The 20,584-nt window shown below is 39.0% G+C and overlaps 1 protein-coding gene across 6 annotated transcripts in view; it reads right to left on the minus strand.

Moving 5' to 3' along the window:
• The window catches only part of slc4a2a (solute carrier family 4 member 2a), a 38,329-nt gene that overhangs the window by 11,497 nt on the left and 6,248 nt on the right, over nucleotides 1-20,584 (minus strand). Inside the window, exons 1-15 of one of the 6 annotated variants that reach the window (XM_042427658.1) lie at nucleotides 20,459-20,584; nucleotides 20,189-20,294; nucleotides 18,850-19,006; nucleotides 18,463-18,667; nucleotides 14,797-14,915; nucleotides 8,203-8,211; nucleotides 7,940-8,115; nucleotides 5,700-5,880; nucleotides 5,087-5,222; nucleotides 4,754-4,901; nucleotides 3,212-3,308; nucleotides 2,921-3,105; nucleotides 2,160-2,379; nucleotides 1,182-1,385; nucleotides 69-217 (exon numbers count right to left, since the gene is read on the minus strand). The exon at nucleotides 20,459-20,584 is cut by the window's right edge and continues 29 nt beyond it. In XM_042427658.1, coding sequence (XP_042283592.1) covers nucleotides 69-217; nucleotides 1,182-1,385; nucleotides 2,160-2,379; nucleotides 2,921-3,105; nucleotides 3,212-3,308; nucleotides 4,754-4,901; nucleotides 5,087-5,222; nucleotides 5,700-5,880; nucleotides 7,940-8,115; nucleotides 8,203-8,211; nucleotides 14,797-14,915; nucleotides 18,463-18,667; nucleotides 18,850-19,006; nucleotides 20,189-20,227 — 2,025 coding nt within the window. In that variant the 5' untranslated portion in view covers nucleotides 20,228-20,294; nucleotides 20,459-20,584. Of the gene's footprint in view, nucleotides 1-68; nucleotides 218-1,181; nucleotides 1,386-2,159; nucleotides 2,380-2,920; nucleotides 3,106-3,211; nucleotides 3,309-4,753; nucleotides 4,902-5,086; nucleotides 5,223-5,699; nucleotides 5,881-7,243; nucleotides 7,281-7,412; nucleotides 7,439-7,939; nucleotides 8,116-8,202; nucleotides 8,212-9,970; nucleotides 10,035-14,796; nucleotides 14,916-18,462; nucleotides 18,668-18,849; nucleotides 19,007-20,188 lie in introns of those variants that run through there. The other 5 variants (XM_042427659.1, XM_042427660.1, XM_042427661.1 and 2 more) reach the window with 5 other exon arrangements.

The raw sequence follows: 20,584 nt of genomic DNA on the forward strand, positions 1-20,584 counted from the left end.
GTGACTGTTGCTGTTTTTCAGATGTAGTATTTAGATGCAGGTGTGTAAACTCTGTCAGGTGAGCTCACAGTGTAGAAGGCCTCTTCAAACACCAGCAGCGGTCCAGAGAAGCCGATCACCAGCAGAGGCTGAGCGCCCAGCACGCTGAACACCACGCCCTGCATCGCCGTGGCAACTATCAGCTCAGACACACCAATCAGACCCTCCGTTTTCTCACCTGTGACACAGGACAGAGAAAACAGCCACGACACTGTAGAGGCCCAATCACAGCGCAACTTATCACTACTGACTTATTTGTTTATATCTGGTTATTTCTTTTACTTAATTTTTTTCTGCTTCATATGAGCTCATTTCCTTTATTTCCATTTTACACATTTATATATAAACATATTTCCTTCACTTTGAACTTTCATCTGATGTATATATGAGCTCAGTGCTGCTTGATATATGTGCTCTAATGTTCCTAATTCACATGGGTTTGTCATTAATGTTTAATTATTTTGATTTTTTAATCTGGAAAGCACTTGGTGCTTAAGTTGCTATATAAATTATTATTATTATTGTTATTGTTATTGTTATTATTATTATTATTATTATTATTATTATTATTATTAAGATGTATTTGTACCACTGATTCTTATTTCATAACTGTCTGCAAACACTTTGCTCTGTTGTGGAATAGTTTATGATGTGATGTGATGTGATTTATAGATTACAGACACAAAAACAAAACTCCCAGGGATAACATTTTAAAGTGAAAACACTTATTTCCAACATTGTCCCAAGATGTTAAAAGACAAAGAAACACAAAGACATTCAACATGAAAACTAAACACTACAATCCAGTTTATACTCTGACAGAGAAGCATCAATAACAGTGAATGGAGCAACACAGCTAATAAGCTCCTATAGCCTATAGACTATCCATTCTCTCCGAGGTCAGCTCTGTGAAGATGGTTTGCTATTCGGTCAAAATTCACCTAAATTGAACTTGAAATATTCACATGAAAAATTTTTGCAGATTTACTTCATCCTGTGAGTGAATTCACTGATCGCTGCAACACCTTAACATTTAAAAATCTTTGGAAACTACATTTAGTATACTGATTTGAGGAGCATCCAGACACCACTAATTTGAGAGCAGCTAAACCAGTCACTGTGTGTCTGCAGTCCAGACTTACCCAGGAGTCCACCGAAGGTGATGGCGGGTGACAGTGCAGCAAAGTAGATGAAGATGATGGCGGCCATGCACTGAGGGTTGAGAGCATCTCGAATGTCACTGAGGTACTGAGGGTAGCGCCGCGTCACGTCTTTAATCAGCCCTCCAAACAAACGGCCTGAACGCTTCAGGGGCTCGTCGCCAGGTTTGGAGGGAACAAAGGAATCTGAAAGAGAAGAAAACTGATCTCACACCACGTCAATCAGGCTTCTATAAGCTGTCCTTTGGTGTGATATCTTCAAACAGTATGGACGAGATATTTACTGTTATGCTGATGACATGATCATTTACCTTGCAAAGAAAACAGACTTCGGGTTCCTCTTTTAGACCCCAAACTATTTGTGATTTATTCTGAAGTCTGTTGCACATTCGCTCAAGAGAATGGCATCAAGTACAAGCTCAATCAAACCTTAATTTCACCAGCTTGCATGTCCACAGAAGAAGTTCATTCGGAAACCCAAAGGAAAATAATGTGAATTTTTTAACCACTACCAATTAAGAGTCATATGTAATGACTTCTTTGGATAAAAAGCATACTGCATTTCACAGAAACAACTATATTTCAGTGCTAATTTTTAATAGATTTTTTATTTGTTAATTTTATATTTTTTTAAGTTATATAAAAAAGAAAATACTGTATACTGTGATGACATAAGTTACCACAACACAAAATACGACAATTGGTCCAAATCACAAGCTGTCTGTTGATTTGGACATTTCATGTGGAAAAGTTGCGGTAATTTAGCACAACTGTAAGTTCTGGCAAATATTGCAGAGATTTCTTGAAAACTGAAAACAAATATTTTGGGCAATTCTCATGGTTTCATGGTTTAAAACACTAACTGTGCACTTGCAACGTCCTCCACTCAAGTCCACCCGGGGGACTCGCTGACAAAACATATTCATTGACATAAGACGATGTCTTCCTCTGAGAACTGACCTTCATCCTGCTGACTGCTGGTCTGTTTCTCCTGCAGTTTGCCGTTCTGCTCCTCCTCCCTCTTTCTGAGCATTTCTCGTTGGAAGCGAGCGACAGAGTGAAGCAGCTCGTCGCCACCAACCTCCGAGGGAGGGAGGACGATGCTGCAGTCCAGGAAACGATTGATGGCCGTCAGCAGGTCCTGGCGGTCGTCGGCCTGGTACGCCGCCTCGTGGAAGTTCTGAGGAGGTAGACGGACAGACAGACGTAGATTCAAGGGGGCTCAGCAGGTTCAGGACACTGATACATCAACAGGACATGCAACCAGACACAGCTTTCTTCCAATTTGACATTTAAAAAAAATTAAGTTTCTATTTTGCACAACTACAATAAGAGAAAGTTAAAAAAATACTGCAGAGATCAAGAAGCTGTAACAGTGGACTTCCCTTAAAATTAGTATTATAAATAAGTATAAAAACCTTAATTAATGAAATAAAATACATACAAATACAAATTAAATAAGGTGACTAAGAGACACACAAAATAAATTGATCAGCTGTCAATCACACATGACAAAGCAACATTTTTTGCAGAAAACTTGTGAAGATTCGTCTGTAAGTGAGGCTGGAAGCTCTTGCAAACAACATGGGGCTCAAATTCCTGGAGGAACCTTTTATGTTTTACATTAAAGCTTCTTTATGTAGAATTTCTCCAATCTTACTCGTGTGATTGTATAAAACAAAGACGCTGTGGCAGACAACATTAACTCTGCTGTGTTTCACCTTGTCTGACATCAGTGTGGAGATGGAGCGTCCAATCTGATGGTAGTCCATGTTGGCGGTGGGCGGGCCCAGCAAGAGGAAGAGGAACCTCACAGGGATGGGAACCTCCAGCACGGACTCCAGCAGGACCGCCTCCTGCAGCCGCACGAACGCCATGGAGGGCTGGTCCAGGAAACCCACGCTGCCTGCAGACATAGCAGAGGGAAGTAGTGAACCCACTGAACCTTCCTGCAGAAACTAAGAGAGGGGAACATTGACCCACAGAACCTGATGTGTGTGTGTGATGCGTACCCACGAGGACGACGGTGGCCTCGGCTCTCTCGGGGATCTTCTCCATCAGTTTTACTTCATGTTTAGATCTGGAGTGACAGAGGGGCGGGGCTTCTTTCTGGAAACATACACACATAAAAAGCCTAAACTTGAATGACTGACGTTGTGGGGACTTGTGATGTGAGTCACACATTAACATTAACATGCAGGACCACTGGGCTGTACTGTTGCAAGATCATTTCTTCTGTCTATCGTGTCTTTGTACCAGTCACCTTCAATATCATTTTGTTTTCCTAAGTTAAGCATCATGAGCAGCACAAGCGGTCTGAGTGGTTTCCTATGTGTACACTGATCACTACTGTTTAGACTGTACTGATGTTTTGTGCCAGGAAGGTTTGATTCAGACCTAAACACTCAAGTTAAACACAGTTGTGAATATGCATCCAGACGCGGACTAAAATATCTGGAAAGTGAGTCCAGTCTGTGGATAATCATTACCTTTATATTGCCAAAACTATAAAACGAAACAAAACGATGAGTTTAGTCGCTGTAATATTATAACTCCTAATCCTCTAGGCTGGACTCCTGTGTGTGGAAGCTTTCTTCAAATATGACATTTTAAAAATTAATTTTAAGTTTTTATTTTGCACAACTACAAAAAGAGACAGTTAACAGAACAGAGTGGAGAGGTCAACAGTGGACTTACCTCAAATTAGTAGTATGAGTAGTATAAAAACATGAATTAATTAATTAAAAATACATACAAATACAAATGAAATAAGCTGAATAAGAGACACACAACACAAACAATCACAAATGTAACAGTGAGATTTTTTGCAGATTGGTCTGTAAGTGAAGCTGGAAGCTCTTACAAACAACGTGGGGATCAAATTCCTGGAGGAACCTTTTATATTTCACATTAAAGCCTCTTTATGTACGTTTCTCCATTCTTACTTTGGTGTTTGTATAAAAGAAACAACATTAACTCTGCTGTGGCTCAGCTTGTCTGACATCAGCATGGGGATGGAGCGTCAGTCTTCAGCGTGTACAGCTATATCAGGTGCCACATAGAAAATAATAAATCCGGCAACTACGCATCAGTGGATGCCTGCAGCACATGGAAGTCCTTTCTGTAGAACAGACCTGCTGTGCACATACTGACTAAAGTAAAGACTTTTTACTACAGGCTACAAGCTTTTCAATGACTGTGAAATATCATGTATTGATAAAGTCTTGGGGACCTAACTGGAAGGGCAGCGTACTGTTTTTTTAGCGGGTTTAGGACGGTGCTCACAGACCTCCAGGTGTTTTTCCACAAAACACAGTAAACAGAGAGCATGGAAGACTGAATGAATCTGCTGGCCTGTAAGCTACACTTAGCGTAGTGCAACTCACTTTTATTATCCAGTGAGTTTTTAAAAATACTAACTGGACACTCAGATTGAGAGGGAGAGCGTCTGTATGGAGAACCTCTCAGGTCTGTCATGTAGAAAACATATTTTAATAAAGTGGAGGCTTTGTACAGAGGAAAGTGAGTGGCTGCCTGTTCGTCTCTATCTTTACCTTGTTCTTCTCTCCGTCAGCCTCTTTGTGATTCGTCAGAGGAATGGAGGGCTCTGATTGGCTTTTGTGTCTGTCCATCTGGGCGGCCATGTTGGCTGCAGAGATGTTCTTGCTGAACAGACTGTGATCTTTCTCATCACTTGGGTGACTGACGAGACAAAAACAATCCCATTCATGTCATGCTCACATATTTAGCAAAGTATATTAATGTAAGAAACATATTTGTTCCTCTGCAGAGCAACAGCGTCTCTGATGACATCAAACTGTACCAGCAGGTGGAAACAACACCTGAGGATGGGTCTACAGGAGACGGACAGATGATGTATTCTGAACCTGTGTCGGAGCAGCAGAGCTCTCAGGACGTTGGCTCGGTCTTCAGCTTTGATCTGATCTGAGATCACCATCTGCTCCACCACCTGCTGAGCGATCCCCGGCAGAGTCCTCTGCTTCAGATCCAGGAGCACCGCCCCTGAAAACACAAAGCCATGACATCACACACTGACATCATCACACACTGACATCATCACACACTGACAGAATAACTATGTTGTACCTCAAGGGTCAGTTTTGGGGCTAAATTCACAGTATTTTCCACACACATACTTCCCCCTGAAGCATATCATCCATAAACCTGACATCTGTTGTCAATGTATGCTGATGACACTCAGTTTTACATCACAAATGTTTCAGTGTCTTTGCACTAGCTCTCAATGTGTTTCAGGATTGACCTGATACACCTTATTGATTATTAATTTATTTTTTATTACATCAGCACAACATGACACATTCAGCTCATTATACTGTGTCCAGTTTGTCTGCATGATGAGAAATCAACCATCAATATTTACAGGGTCATTTTTCATGAATGTGTTTGCTGTTTTCAGGGGTGAATTAAGGAGTAATTAAGTATTGTGTTGTCACTGGGGTCAGCAGAGGGACTCCTCACCGTGGGAGATGGTTTTTCGGAGCTCCAGCAGGGAGCGGAAGGACAGTGAGGCGATGTGCGGTCTCCCCCAGCGCTCCGTCTCCTCCTCCACCTCCTCCTCAAACTTGATCCATCGAGCCGTCTCCCTCCACTGCAGCTCTTGGTTCCTGTCGATCACCAGCTCGTTCAGCTCCACAAACACCTGAACACACAAAGACTTGTTTCTGTCAATTATGAGGCTTTTACTTTGACTTACACTCATTTCCTGGAGACTGACCCTCGCCATAACCATAACCATAACTGTTCTCTTCAATCTGCGTACAAATAACATGACTTCATCATCACATCACCAATCCTTCCCAGAGAATTGAAGTCATATAATGCGGCTTTCTTTTATTTTATAAGGTGATTTTTGCCTTATTAGGAGACGGCGTGTTGGGTGGATGGTTAGATAACCAGCTGGAGTCCTGTTTGAGACTACCAGTCGGACATTTTTACCATCAAATGCAGGCATTTTAACAGAGATTTGTAAAGTCATGCCGGGCATTTTTGTCATTTTTACCACATTTTATTGTTTTAACCCAAACCATGATCTTTCTCTGAACCCTAACCGAGTGGTTTTTGTGCCTAAACCTAACCAACAGCGTTAAATGACAGGCGAGAAGGTTAAAATGTGGCGTACACATTGCACATACTGACTCATGTTATTTGTACACCACTGGGTGAGACTGGGTCAGATCAATACCAAACACACACCAGGCTAAACTTACATATTTCCAGCTAAACAAATCCATCTGCCGATGAACATCATGTGATATGATCAAAAGCTCCAGAACAGTTTCCAAAATCACAAATTCAACCACAATAAGGTTTTAAATTATTAAACATGACTAAACCAGCCGAGTTAACTAAACAAGAATAATGTAGAAAAAAACAAATAACATCAATATGAATCAGATAAAAACCAGTGAAATTACATATTATCTCGTCTTCTGCAGCCAAATCAAACCAACTCAAGCTAAACGAGTTTTCAGGTTAAATTTAGGGTCATAAATGGTCGGATATGGTTCTACTTTAGCAGAACTCTTATCACAGGTCCACTTATAAGATGTTGCTTTCAGCCCTCATCAGGAAACACAAAAATGACAATTTAGTGAACTCCATCTGCTGATGAAGGCCATGAGATGTGGCTGAAAGCTCTGAAAAAGGTGGACCTTATGATAAGAATTTACTTGGTAAACTGCTCCTGTTTCTAAGATCAAGACTGAACCTTCAAGTGATTGCAATGGACCACATGGATAGAGCTACTGGGGTCCACCGGGTTCTTGGACATATTGACCCGAGACCCAACAAGACCCAACAAGACCCGACCTGAAATCACTCTCGTCTCACTGACTAATGTGGACCAAATAAGTTAAACCAGGTAAAAACAAAACAAACTGGACTAAATAAATTAAGCCAAACATCTCTAAATCTGGTGGAAAATAGATTTCAGGCTAACTCGGGTTAACCGGGATAAACAAGCCAGACCAAACCAGCCTGACCCAGGACAAATCAGACTGTACCTTACGCTGTCGACTCTTCAGGTCCAAACCGACCATCCTGAAGATGAAAACAAACTGAATGTAGAGAGAGACTGAACTCTGAGTTTACCTCCCTCCACCTGACTCCACCTGTCTGACTCCACCTGTCTGACTCTCTCTCATTACGACAGACTCCAGGTGATAATACCACCTGGATTAACCTGCACAGACTCCCGGCTCGTCTTTCGTCCCTCCTGTCAGCTTCATTTTGAACATTCCAGTTTCAGCAAAGAATCACATCACATCAAACCAGACCTGAACCAGAAGACCACCAGCAGCTGAAACATGTCAAAATCTATTTAAATCATCTGGAAAATTTTATTCAATTAATATTTCAACACTTTTGTAAACAATCTTGTTCTCTGTTTTCTCCAGTCAGGTGTTTCAGATGGATCAGTTTCATCTCAGTGTGTCCCACACACAGAAGGGTCCAGGATGTGTTAGCCTAGCTTAGCACAAAGACTGGCAGTAGGGGGAAACTGCTAGCCTAGCTCGTTTTGTTTATCAAAAAACTCAGTTCAGAACTTCCAATGGATATCTGCTGTTTTGAGTCGTCATCAGTTTGCATGTAAAACACAGTAAACGTTGAGTCTGATTGAATGAAATGAGATGAATGAGACGAGTTATTCAAGGCCTGTGATTATAGAATAATTAAGTAAATAAGCCCCGCCCCCTGACCTCATGAGGCGTGCGGTCCGGTTGAAGGTGTTGAAGGTGTTGAAGGTGTTGAAGGTGTTGTTGCGTCCGGCTGCTCGGCGTCTCTTTCTGATCTTTGGTGATGTGGACGATCGGCCCTCTGGAGCTCCGTCTCACCAGGTGACGCCGCACGGCTGGAACGTCGTCCAATCGGTGACCTGAGGCGGGTGGGGCCAGGACACGGGGTCAGAGGTTAAAACCTGTGTTCTTACCAACAACACAGTCCTGACTTCTTTTGTTCTCACCTTCCTCACCTTGAACAGACCACACACAGACATGTTTCCATCACTTCTACTTTACATTGACTCACTTCAACCTTAAACCTTAAAATCTAATGATTGACATTATCGGGACTTTGTGTTCAATGAAGAAGCGCTTCAACCTTATCAAATGTTTGCTGCTGCAATAATGTACTAATGCATTTAATTTGTTTTGCACTTTTCATTCACAGTGAATCTGCAGTGAGGAAGAGCACAGACGTTTCAGCTTTCGCCTTCATCAGGAGCCAAACAGGGTTGAAAATCACCTTTTATACAGAATCACATCATCCAGTCATCAGGCCATCGGTCTATTGTTAACTGTGTTTTCTTTACACATTGCGGCGCCATCTTGTGGTTAAATCAAAACAAATCAATCCAAGAACAATCTAAGAACAAACAACAAATCAAATTCCAGTTTCATTTCCACCAAATTGAACCAAAGCTAAACAAAAACAGTTAAACTGAACTTGTCCAGCTCTTCATTCAGTCCATGCGGCGACACTCATTGCATTGCGACTGCATTGAGACTAGAAATTGTGTGTCTGTGCTGACGCCTCCAAACTTTCACTTGTGGTTTTATCTTTCCCGCATCAAGCCACACGGACATTTCAGCACGTAAACAACTGGTGGCAAAAGTAATGTGTCCCTTTACATTGAAGGTCTGTCCTGACTTTGATTTACGTACAATGTGAATAATACAAGTACACACACACACACACACACACACACACACACACACAATGTTCTCATGGGAACAGTCTAACAGGGTTTCAGGCTCGATTGAACTTCAGTGTAGAATCAGTAAGACGAGATGTGAACTCAGACTGAAGCTTTTAAACCAATCAGTGTAAACACACACACACACACACACACACACACACACACACACACACACAGGTGTGTTCACTCTGCAGGGATCAGCAGGTGAGCAGAGTTTCAGGTTGCTGCAAAGAGCAAATAGAAAATGAGATTTTCTGTGAAACACTACGTTTTCACATGATTTCTTCTTTTCCAGGAAACAATCGGCACAAACAGTCAGCTGAGCGGCGCCCTCTAGCTGCACCGTCCTCTGAGTTACTGACAAACAACAGCCGTCTGTAAATTATCTTCCTCTCATCTAATCAATCATTTATCAATATTAATGTATCAATAACCTTCAGAGCTGTGTGGAGGCTGCTCCGGAGGTTTTATCAAGTTTCTACTTTCAGGTCTCAAATCTAAAGAAGCAGCTGAAAATATTATTTTCCTTGTTGATTGATTTGTCGACTATCTTGTCATTTAATCGATCGATAAATCTTTATTTATAAGGCACCTTCCAAACAAATCAAATGCAATTCAAAGTGCTTTACAAGTGACGGACAAACATGCAGGATGGTAAATATGGATTTGGAGACTAATGCTCACCAAAATAATTAACAAGTAAAAGAGTTAATTGAGTGAGACAACAATAAAAGATGGGTAGTTAAGATAATAAAAGATAAATGATAAGATGATAAAATAAATAATAATTATATATGTAATAATATATAATAATAAAACCATAAAATTATAAAATGTATAATCAATGACGTCTTCAAATGACAACCAGTTCAAACATTACTGAAAAACTTAAAACATTCACTTCTGAGGAGCCTGAAAAATGACTTCATACACATAAATCAATTAACAAAACAGTTAATTCTCTGTCGATCAATTAATAAACTAATCGTTGCAGCTTTTAATCTTTTACTGAGTAGAAACATGTGATACTCACTGAGATCAGCCTTCAGTCTGTCAAACAAACAGCCAACCAGAGCAGAGAATGACTTCATGTTCATCTGAACCAGAACCACACACACACACACACACACACATACACACACACACACACACACACATACACACACACACACATACACACACACACACACACACACACACACACACACATACACACACACACACAGACAAACACAGACACACACACACACACACACACACACACACACACACATACACACACACACACAGACAAACACAGACACACACACACACACACATACACACATACACACACACACACACACACACACACACACACACACACACACACACACATACACACATACACACACACACACATACACACACACACACATACACACACACACACACACACACACACACACACACACACACAGACAAACACAGACACACACACACACACACACACACACACACACACACAGACACACACACACTAACAATAGATAATGAGGCAGTGGGCTCCGTGTGTAGGACGACAACATTGTGTTCAGGTCAGCAGCAGCTTCAGGTCACATGATGAAGATCAGAAGTGACAGAAAACTCTTTCATGTTGGAGAAAATTCCTTCAGTTTGTTCTGAAAACACGTCGCTGAAACCTGAAGACGGACAGTGTTTGTGTGATTCCTGGCCTTTCACCCAGTGCATGCTGGGAGACGCTGCCGTCATCGCAAACAAAACTCTGATGAAGGATCTCCTGAAGGCCACAGCATCATTATCATCATCATCATCATCATCAAGGCTGCAGCATGTTTCAGACTCTGATCAGTCTTCATCTGTGCCATTAAACCCTATATTGGTGATATATGAATGTCGTTTTAATGTTTTTTGGTTTTCTAATCTGATCGTATGATGTTTAAAAGAGGAAAACAGTTTTTCTCTGTTTTATTATAGTTGTACTGTAATTTAAATCTAAAGTGTGAATTATATGTACAGTTACTTGTAAAGTTTAAAGGTGCAATATACGATACTCAGCCTCACTAGATGTCAGCAAACAACTATTTGCTCTATAAAAACTATATAGTTGACTGATGGCGTCCTGAGCAGAGAATGAAGTCACACTTCCTCTGTGTGTGTTAACTGAGCTTCTCTGTTCTGTGTTTTGGTAACTGACCTGCCCGTGCATGCATGTTAGTGCACGTGAGCTTGCATGTTAGCACATGTGAGCATGCATGTCAGAGCGTGTGAGCGTGCATGTTAGAGTGTGTGAGCGTGCATGTTAGTGCGTGTGAGCATGCATGTTAGAGCGTGTGAGCGTGCATGTTAGCACATGTGAGCATGCATGTTAGCACATGTGAGCGTGCATGTCAGAGCGTGTGAGCGTGCATGTTAGTGCGTGTGAGCGTGCATGTCAGAGCGTGTGAGCGTGCATGTTAGTACATGTGAGTGTGCATGTCAGAGCGTGTGAGCGTGCATGTTAGTGCGTGTGAGCGTGCATGTCAGAGCGTGTGAGCGTGCATGTTAGAGTGTGTGAGCGTGCATGTTAGAGTGTGTGAGCGTGCATGTTAGAGTGTGTGAGCGTGCATGTTAGTGCGTGTGAGCGTGCATGTCAGAGTGTGTGAGCGTGCATGTTAGAGTGTGTGAGCGTGCATGTTAGTGCATTTGAGTCCCTCTTGTCTGTTTTCAACATGGCAGCTGCGTCACAAACTTGATCATATTACAGCTTAACAGTTCACTAAAACATGTTTGTGAAAACAGAAACAGGCAACACAGTAATAGAATATTATTAATATATTATTATATATAATACGACGTGCACATTTATGCATGTATCTATATGTAAAGTGTGTATCTATATGCTCAGTGTGTATCAATATGTAAAGTGTGTATCTATATATAAAGTGTGTATCTATATGCTCAGTGTGTATCTATATGTAAAGTGTGTATCTATATATAAAGTGTGTATCTATATGTAAAGTGTGTATCTATATGTAAAGTGTGTATCTATATGTAAAGTGTGTATCTATATATAAAGTGTGTATCTATATGTAAAGTGTGTATCTATATATAAAGTGTGTATCTATATATAAAGTGTGTATCTATATGTAAAGTGTGTATCTATATGTAACGTGTGTATCTATATGTAACGTGTGTATCTATATATAAAGTGTGTATCTATATATAAAGTGTGTATCTATATATAAAGTGTGTATCTATATGTAACGTGTGTATCTATATATAAAGTGTGTATCTATATGTAAAGTGTGTATCTATATGTAACGTGTGTATCTATATGTAACGTGTGTATCTATATATAAAGTGTGTATCTATATATAAAGTGTGTATCTATATGTAAAGTGTGTATCTATATGTAAAGTGTGTATCTATATGTAACGTGTGTATCTATATGTAACGTGTGTATCTATATATAAAGTGTGTATCTATATATAAAGTGTGTATCTATATGTAAAGTGTGTATCTATATGTAACGTGTGTATCTATATGTAACGTGTGTATCTATATATAAAGTGTGTATCTATATATAAAGTGTGTATCAATATGTAAAGTGTGTATCTATATGTAACGTGTGTATCTATATATAAAGTGTGTATCTATATATAAAGTGTGTATCTATATGTAACGTGTGTATCTATATATAAAGTGTGTATCTATATATAAAGTGTGTATCTATATGTAAAGTGTGTATCTATATGTAAAGTGTGTATCAATATGTAAAGTGTGTATCTATATGTAACGTGTGTATCTATATATAAAGTGTGTATCTATATATAAAGTGTGTATCTATATGTAAAGTGTGTATCTATATGTAAAGTGTGTATCTATATGTAAAGTGTGTATCAATATGTAAAGTGTGTATCTATATGTAAAGTGTGTATCAATATGTAAAGTGTGTATCTATATGTAACGTGTGTATCTATATATAAAGTGTGTATCTATATGTAAAGTGTGTATCTATATATAAAGTGTGTATCAATATGTAAAGTGTGTATCTATATGTAAAGTGTGTATCAATATGTAAAGTGTGTATCTATATGTAAAGTGTGTATCTATATGTAACGTGTGTATCTATATATAAAGTGTGTATCTATATATAAAGTGTGTATCTATATGTAAAGTGTGTATCTATATGTAACGTGTGTATCTATATATAAAGTGTGTATCTATATATAAAGTGTGTATCTATATATAAAGTGTGTATCAATATGTTAAGTGTGTATCTATATGTAACGTGTGTATCTATATGCTCAGTGTGTATCTATATGTAAAGTGTGTATCTATATATAAAGTGTGTATCTATATGCTCAGTGTGTATCTATATGTAAAGTGTGTATCTATATGCTCAGTGTGTATCTATATGTAAAGTGTGTATCTATATATAAAGTGTGTATCTATATGTAACGTGTGTATCTATATATAAAGTGTGTATCTATATATAAAGTGTGTATCTATATGCTCAGTGTGTATCTATATGTAAAGTGTGTATCTATATGCTCAGTGTGTATCTATATGTAAAGTGTGTATCTATATGCTCAGTGTGTATCTATATGTAAAGTGTGTATCTATATGCTCAGTGTGTATCTATATGTAAAGTGTGTATCTATATATAAAGTGTGTATCTATATATAAAGTGTGTATCAATATGTAACGTGTGTATCTATATATAAAGTGTGTATCTATATGTAACGTGTGTATCTATATGCTCAGTGTGTATCTATATGTAAAGTGTGTATCAATATGTAAAGTGTGTATCTATACGCTCAGTGTGTATCTATATGTAAAGTGTGTATCTATATGTAAAGTGTGTATCTATATATAAAGTGTGTATCTATATATAAAGTGTGTATCTATATGTAACGTGTGTATCTATATATAAAGTGTGTATCTATATGTAACGTGTGTATCTATATGCTCAGTGTGTATCTATATGTAAAGTGTGTATCTATATGCTCAGTGTGTATCTATATGTAAAGTGTGTATCTATATGCTCAGTGTGTATCTATATATAAAGTGTGTATCTATATATAAAGTGTGTATCAATATGTAACGTGTGTATCTATATATAAAGTGTGTATCTATATGTAACGTGTGTATCTATATGCTCAGTGTGTATCTATATGTAAAGTGTGTATCTATATGCTCAGTGTGTATCTATATGTAAAGTGTGTATCTATATGCTCAGTGTGTATCTATATATAAAGTGTGTATCTATATATAAAGTGTGTATCAATATGTAACGTGTGTATCTATATATAAAGTGTGTATCTATATGTAACGTGTGTATCTATATGCTCAGTGTGTATCTATATGTAAAGTGTGTATCAATATGTAAAGTGTGTATCTATACGCTCAGTGTGTATCTATATGTAAAGTGTGTATCTATATGTAAAGTGTGTATCTATATATAAAGTGTGTATCTATATATAAAGTGTGTATCTATATATAAAGTGTGTATCAATATGTAACGTGTGTATCTATATATAAAGTGTGTATCTATATGTAACGTGTGTATCTATATGCTCAGTGTGTATCTATATGTAAAGTGTGTATCAATATGTAAAGTGTGTATCTATATATAAAGTGTGTATCTATATGTAACGTGTGTATCTATATATAAAGTGTGTATCAATATGTAAAGTGTGTATCTATATATAAAGTGTGTATCTATATGTAACGTGTGTATCTATATATAAAGTGTGTATCTATATATAAAGTGTGTATCAATATGTAAAGTGTGTATCTATACGCTCAGTGTGTATCTATATGTAAAGTGTGTATCTATATGTAAAGTGTGTATTTTGAAGTAGTATTACTGACTCTTGATGCCGTCCAGGTCGACAGACGCCAGTGTTTCAGCCTCATCATCAGCGGCAACGCTCGTCATGATGCAACCAGGCGACAGGCCGTTGTTATTGGTGGAACTGGTGGGCGGGTCACTGTGAAGGGGAGGAGTTACACACGTCTGTACTTTACTTCCTCTTATCAGTTTGTCAGTGTGAGCGTGTTTTTGTGTGTTCATCGGTGTGTTTCAGTGTGTTCGTCATTGTGTTTCAGTGTGTTCGTCATTGTGTTTTAGTGTGTTCGTCATTGTGTGTCAGTGTGTTTGTTGGTGTGTTTTAGTGTGTTTGTCAGTGTGTTTTAGTGTGTTTTAGTGTGTTTGTTGGTGTGTTGTAGTGTGTTTGTCAGTGTGTTGTAGTGTGTTTGTCAGTGTGTTTTAGTGTGTTTTAGTGTGTTTGTCAGTGTGTTTTAGTGTGTTTGTTGGTGTGTTTTAGTGTGTTTGTTGGTGTGTTGTAGTGTGTTTGTCAGTGTGTTTTAGTGTGTTTTAGTGTGTTCGTCATTGTGTGTCAGTGTGTTTGTTGGTGTGTTTTAGTGTGTTTGTCAGTGTGTTGTAGTGTGTTTGTCAGTGTGTTTTAGTGTGTTTTAGTGTGTTTGTCAGTGTGTTTTAGTGTGTTTGTTGGTGTGTTGTAGTGTGTTTGTTGGTGTGTTTTAGTGTGTTTGTCAGTGTGTTTTAGTGTGTTTTAGTGTGTTTGTTGGTGTGTTGTAGTGTGTTTGTCAGTGTGTTGTAGTGTGTTTGTCAGTGTGTTTTAGTGTGTTTTAGTGTGTTTGTCAGTGTGTTTTAGTGTGTTTGTTGGTGTGTTTTAGTGTGTTTGTTGGTGTGTTGTAGTGTGTTTGTCAGTGTGTTTTAGTGTGTTTTAGTGTGTTCGTCATTGTGTGTCAGTGTGTTTGTTGGTGTGTTTTAGTGTGTTTGTCAGTGTGTTGTAGTGTGTTTGTCAGTGTGTTTTAGTGTGTTTTAGTGTGTTTGTCAGTGTGTTTTAGTGTGTTTGTTGGTGTGTTGTAGTGTGTTCGTCATTGTGTTTTAGTGTGTTTGTTGGTGTGTTTTAGTGTGTTTGTCAGTGTGTTTTAGTGTGTTTTAGTGTGTTTGTTGGTGTGTTGTAGTGTGTTTGTCAGTGTGTTTTAGTGTGTTTTAGTGTGTTTGTTGGTGTGTTGTAGTGTGTTCGTCATTGTGTTTTAGTGTGTTTGTTGGTGTGTTTTAGTGTGTTTGTCAGTGTGTTTTAGTGTGTTTTAGTGTGTTTGTTGGTGTGTTTTAGTGTGTTTGTTGGTGTGTTTTAGTGTGTTTGTCAGTGTGTTTTAGTGTGTTTTAGTGTGTTTGTTGGTGCTTAGTGTGTTTTAGTGTGTTTGTTGGTGTGTTGTAGTGTGTTTGTCAGTGTGTTTTAGTGTGTTTGTCAGTGTGTTTTAGTGTGTTTGTCAGTGTGTTTTAGTGTGTTTTAGTGTGTTTGTTGGTGTGTTGTAGTGTGTTTGTCAGTGTGTTTTAGTGTGTTTGTCAGTGTGTTTTAGTGTGTTTGTCAGTGTGTTTTAGTGTGTTTGTCAGTGTGTTTTAGTGTGTTTTAGTGTGTTTTAGTGTGTTTGTTGGTGTGTTGTAGTGTGTTTGTCAGTGTGTTTTAGTGTGTTTTAGTGTGTTTGTTGGTGTGTTGTAGTGTGTTTGTCAGTGTGTTTTAGTGTGTTTGTCAGTGTGTTTTAGTGTGTTTGTCAGTGTGTTTTAGTGTGTTTGTCAGTGTGTTTTAGTGTGTTTTAGTGTGTTTTAGTGTGTTTGTTGGTGTGTTGTAGTGTGTTTGTCAGTGTGTTTTAGTGTGTTTTAGTGTGTTTGTTGGTGTGTTGTAGTGTGTTTGTCAGTGTGTTTTAGTGTGTTTTAGTGTGTTTGTTGGTGTGTTGTAGTGTGTTTGTCAGTGTGTTTTAGTGTGTTTGTCAGTGTGTTTTAGTGTGTTTGTCAGTGTGTTTTAGTGTGTTTGTCAGTGTGTTTTAGTGTGTTTTAGTGTGTTTGTTGGTGTGTTGTAGTGTGTTTGTCAGTGTGTTTTAGTATGTTTGTTGGTGTGTTTTAGTGTGTTTTGGTGTGTTTGTTGGTGTGTTGTAGTGTGTTTGTCAGTGTGTTTTAGTGTGTTTGTCAGTGTGTTTTAGTGTGTTTTAGTGTGTTTGTTGGTGTGTTGTAGTGTGTTCGTCATTGTGTTTTAGTGTGTTTGTCTGTGTGTTTTAGTGTGTTTTAGTGTGTTTGTTGGTGTGTTTTAGTGTGTTTGTTGGTGTGTTTTAGTGTGTTTGTTGGTGTGTTTTAGTGTGTTTGTCAGTGTGTTTTAGTGTGTTTGTCAGTGTGTTTTAGTGTGTTTTTGTGTGTTTGTTGGTGTGTTGTAGTGTGTTTGTCAGTGTGTTTTAGTGTGTTTTAGTGTGTTTGTTGGTGTGTTTTAGTGTGTTTTAGTGTGTTTGTTGGTGTGTTGTAGTGTGTTTGTCAGTGTGTTTTAGTGTGTTTGTTAGTGTGTTTTAGTGTGTTTTAGTGTGTTTGTTGGTGTGTTGTAGTGTGTTTGTTAGTGTGTTTTAGTGTGTTTTAGTGTGTTTGTTGATGTGTTTTAGTGTGTTTTAGTGTGTTTGTTGGTGTGTTGTAGTGTGTTTGTCAGTGTGTTTTAGTGTGTTTGTTAGTGTGTTTTAGTGTGTTTGTCAGTGTGTTTTAGTGTGTTTTAGTGTGTTTGTTGGTGTGTTGTAGTGTGTTTGTCAGTGTGTTTTAGTGTGTTTTAGTGTGTTTGTCAGTGTGTTTTAGTGTGTTTGTCAGTGTGTTTTAGTGTGTTTGTTAGTGTGTTTTAGTGTGTTTGTCAGTGTGTTTTAGTGTGTTTTAGTGTGTTTGTTGGTGTGTTGTAGTGTGTTTGTCAGTGTGTTTTAGTGTGTTTTAGTGTGTTTGTCAGTGTGTTTTAGTGTGTTTGTTAGTGTGTTTTAGTGTGTTTTAGTGTGTTTGTTGGTGTGTTTTAGTGTGTTTTAGTGTGTTTGATGGTGTGTTTTAGTGTGTTTGTCAGTGTGTTTTTGTGTGTTTGATGGTGTGTTTTAGTGTGTTTGTCAGTGTGTTTTTGTGTGTTTGCTGGTGTGTTTTAGTGTGCTTGTCAGTGTGTTTTTGTGTGTTTGATGGTGTGTTTTAGTGTGTTTGTCAGTGTGTTTTTGTGTGTTTGATGGTGTGTTTTAGTGTGTTCGTTGGCGCGTTTCAGTGTGTTCATCGGTGTGTTTTAGTGTGTTCGTTGGCGCGTTTCAGTGTGTTCATCGGTGTGTTTTAGTGTGTTTGTTGGTGTGTTTTAGTGTGTTTGTTGGTGTGTTTTAGTGTGTTTGATGGTGTGTTTTAGTGTGTTTGTCAGTGTGTTTTTGTGTGTTTGATGGTGTGTTTTAGTGTGTTTTAGTGTGTTTTAGTGTGTTCGTCGGCGCGTTTCAGTGTGTTCATCGGTGTGTTTTAGTGTGTTTGTTAGTGTGTTTCAGTGTGTTTGTTGGTGTGTTTTAGTGTGTTTGTCAGTGTGTTTTAGTGTGTTTTAGTGTGTTTGTTGGTGTGTTTTAGTGTGTTTGATGGTGTGTTTTAGTGTGTTCGTCGGTGCGTTTCAGTGTGTACGTCGGTGTGTTTCAGTGTGTTTGTCAGTGTGGAGCTGAGCCTGGGTGGGCGGAGACACTTAAAGGTGTGTAACTCACCTGGTGGGTGTGGCTGTTCGTCCCTCCTCGCCATCAGTCTGACTGTAGGACTCCTCCTTGCCCTCCTCTCCCTCTTGGTCTTCTTCTATGGTGGTTGCGGCGCTGGGGGCAGAGCCTCGTCTCCCCTCATTGGTCCTTTTCCTCCTGCTGTCAGCAGCAGGTTTGGACAGAGGATGATGGACGTGGCGAGACAAGTGACGATGTTCTGCAACAAAAAATATAAGTTTATGTTTTAAATATTACAATAAATATTACAGATATAAAATCCAGAAGCCCTGGAACCACGAGCAGGACCTCTACGACCTCCATCAGGTGCTGGGACAAAGACTCCTGGAGGAGCCGAGGAAACCTTTCAGACATCCTGCGACCAGGTGAGTTCTGACTCACCTTCAAAGTCCTGCTCATTGTAGACTCTGTGTTTCTCTGGTGGGCTGCAAGCTGCAGGGCGAAGGATCTGCTGAAAACATGGAACATCAAACACCTTGTTCAGGTCCTCTTCCTCTTCTTCATCACTATGGCAACGTGGAGGAGGTGGAGTCAGAGACTGAAGGAGAGAAGAAGAGATAAATTAAAGTCACTCGAACTTTAACCTTTAAATTACAGTTCACAGGCTTCTAAAAGCTGATTAAACTGAAACCTGGATTGTGTTTGTTTGCTTGTTTGTTTGTTTGTTTTCACATTAAAAAATACCATTTTTATTTTAATGTATGATTTGATATGTACACAAAGACATTCACATATTATTAAGACGCACTTTAACCTACGTGTGAATTTTAAGTAAACACATGGCAGGAATCTAAAAGCTGAACCTGGCTGCAGCAACATGGCAGCAATCACATGGGAGGACGACCACAACAGTCATCCGTACACAGGAAGTCATGTGACAGGATATAGAGGAGGTGGTTCTTCTTCACGGTATTTGTTATATTCAGAGGTACATGAACTCAAAAGGACAACAGGAACTGTTGCATGCATGTTGTAGTTTCTGAAACCAGAGAAGTGAAGGCTGCTACAGCAGCAGATTAATGTCCATGCTATCACAATTACTTATTACCATCACATATGTTCCGCTGTCCACATACTTTTGGCCAGGTGGGGTATTCAGAGCTTCAGCTGGTAAACAGGAATACTGTTACTTTGAGTTATAGCCATTCATATTGTAGTTCTACAAGTCCTACAGTATATCTTCATGTATAGTAGAATGCTGATGTAAAACTATTATTAGTAAACTAATGTTTAATAATTTTAAGTAAATCTTAAATGTTATTTTAAGATTTAAAATGATAAATGACAGCGATGCAGTAAAAGTACTTGTACTTCATATGTTATTTAATTTAAGTTTGTGGGATGAAATTCTGCTCTTGTTTTGAAATGCTGAGACGTTGTCACATGACTTCCTGTCTAGGGATGACCATTGTTGTTGTCCTCCGCCATGTTGCTGCAGCCAGGTGCTCCTGGCTCCTTCTGACTTTAAACTTGAAACTGTTCAGTCTGCGGACTTCTGGAGCTCAGATGTGATGAAGGTGGAAGCTGTTTTTATTTCTGTGCCTGTGAGATCACAGACAGCTGAGAGGACTCGAGCAGCTCGGTGCTGGATATAGTGATGACATCACAGCCCTGTGTTACCATGGTAACAGCAGTCTGACTGTGCTCACCTGGTTCACTGGGAGGTAACATGACGTCTGCAGACAGGTAATGATGTTAATATAAGAATGTTCAGACTCACTGCAGACACACCGACAGCATCTCTCTGGTGACGGCTCATAGCTCCTCCAGAAGTCACAGGTCAGAGGTCAGAGGATGTTCAGCAGGTGGAGTTTCAGCAGCAGAGCCTGAGGAAGAAACACTGCAGGTCAAAGGTCAACATACATGATTGTATAAAAACTGAAAGACCTCCCAGAGGTAAGAGGTTAACAACTCATTTAAAAACAGAGAGAAAGGTAGACAGGTGTCAGTGTCTGTCCATGAACACTAATAGGTCAAAGGTCACACTGACAGCTCATATCACACAGTGGAGGCAGAGGACAGTGAGTCAGCAGATCAGAATGAGACAGCTGAGTCAGCACATAAGGTGTCTGTAATACTGAGAGAGAAGAGTTATTTATAGAGAGAGACAGACAGA

This window comes from Thunnus maccoyii, chromosome 12 (assembly GCF_910596095.1).
Source record: "Thunnus maccoyii chromosome 12, fThuMac1.1, whole genome shotgun sequence".
Classification (NCBI taxonomy): Eukaryota; Metazoa; Chordata; class Actinopteri; order Scombriformes; family Scombridae; genus Thunnus; species Thunnus maccoyii.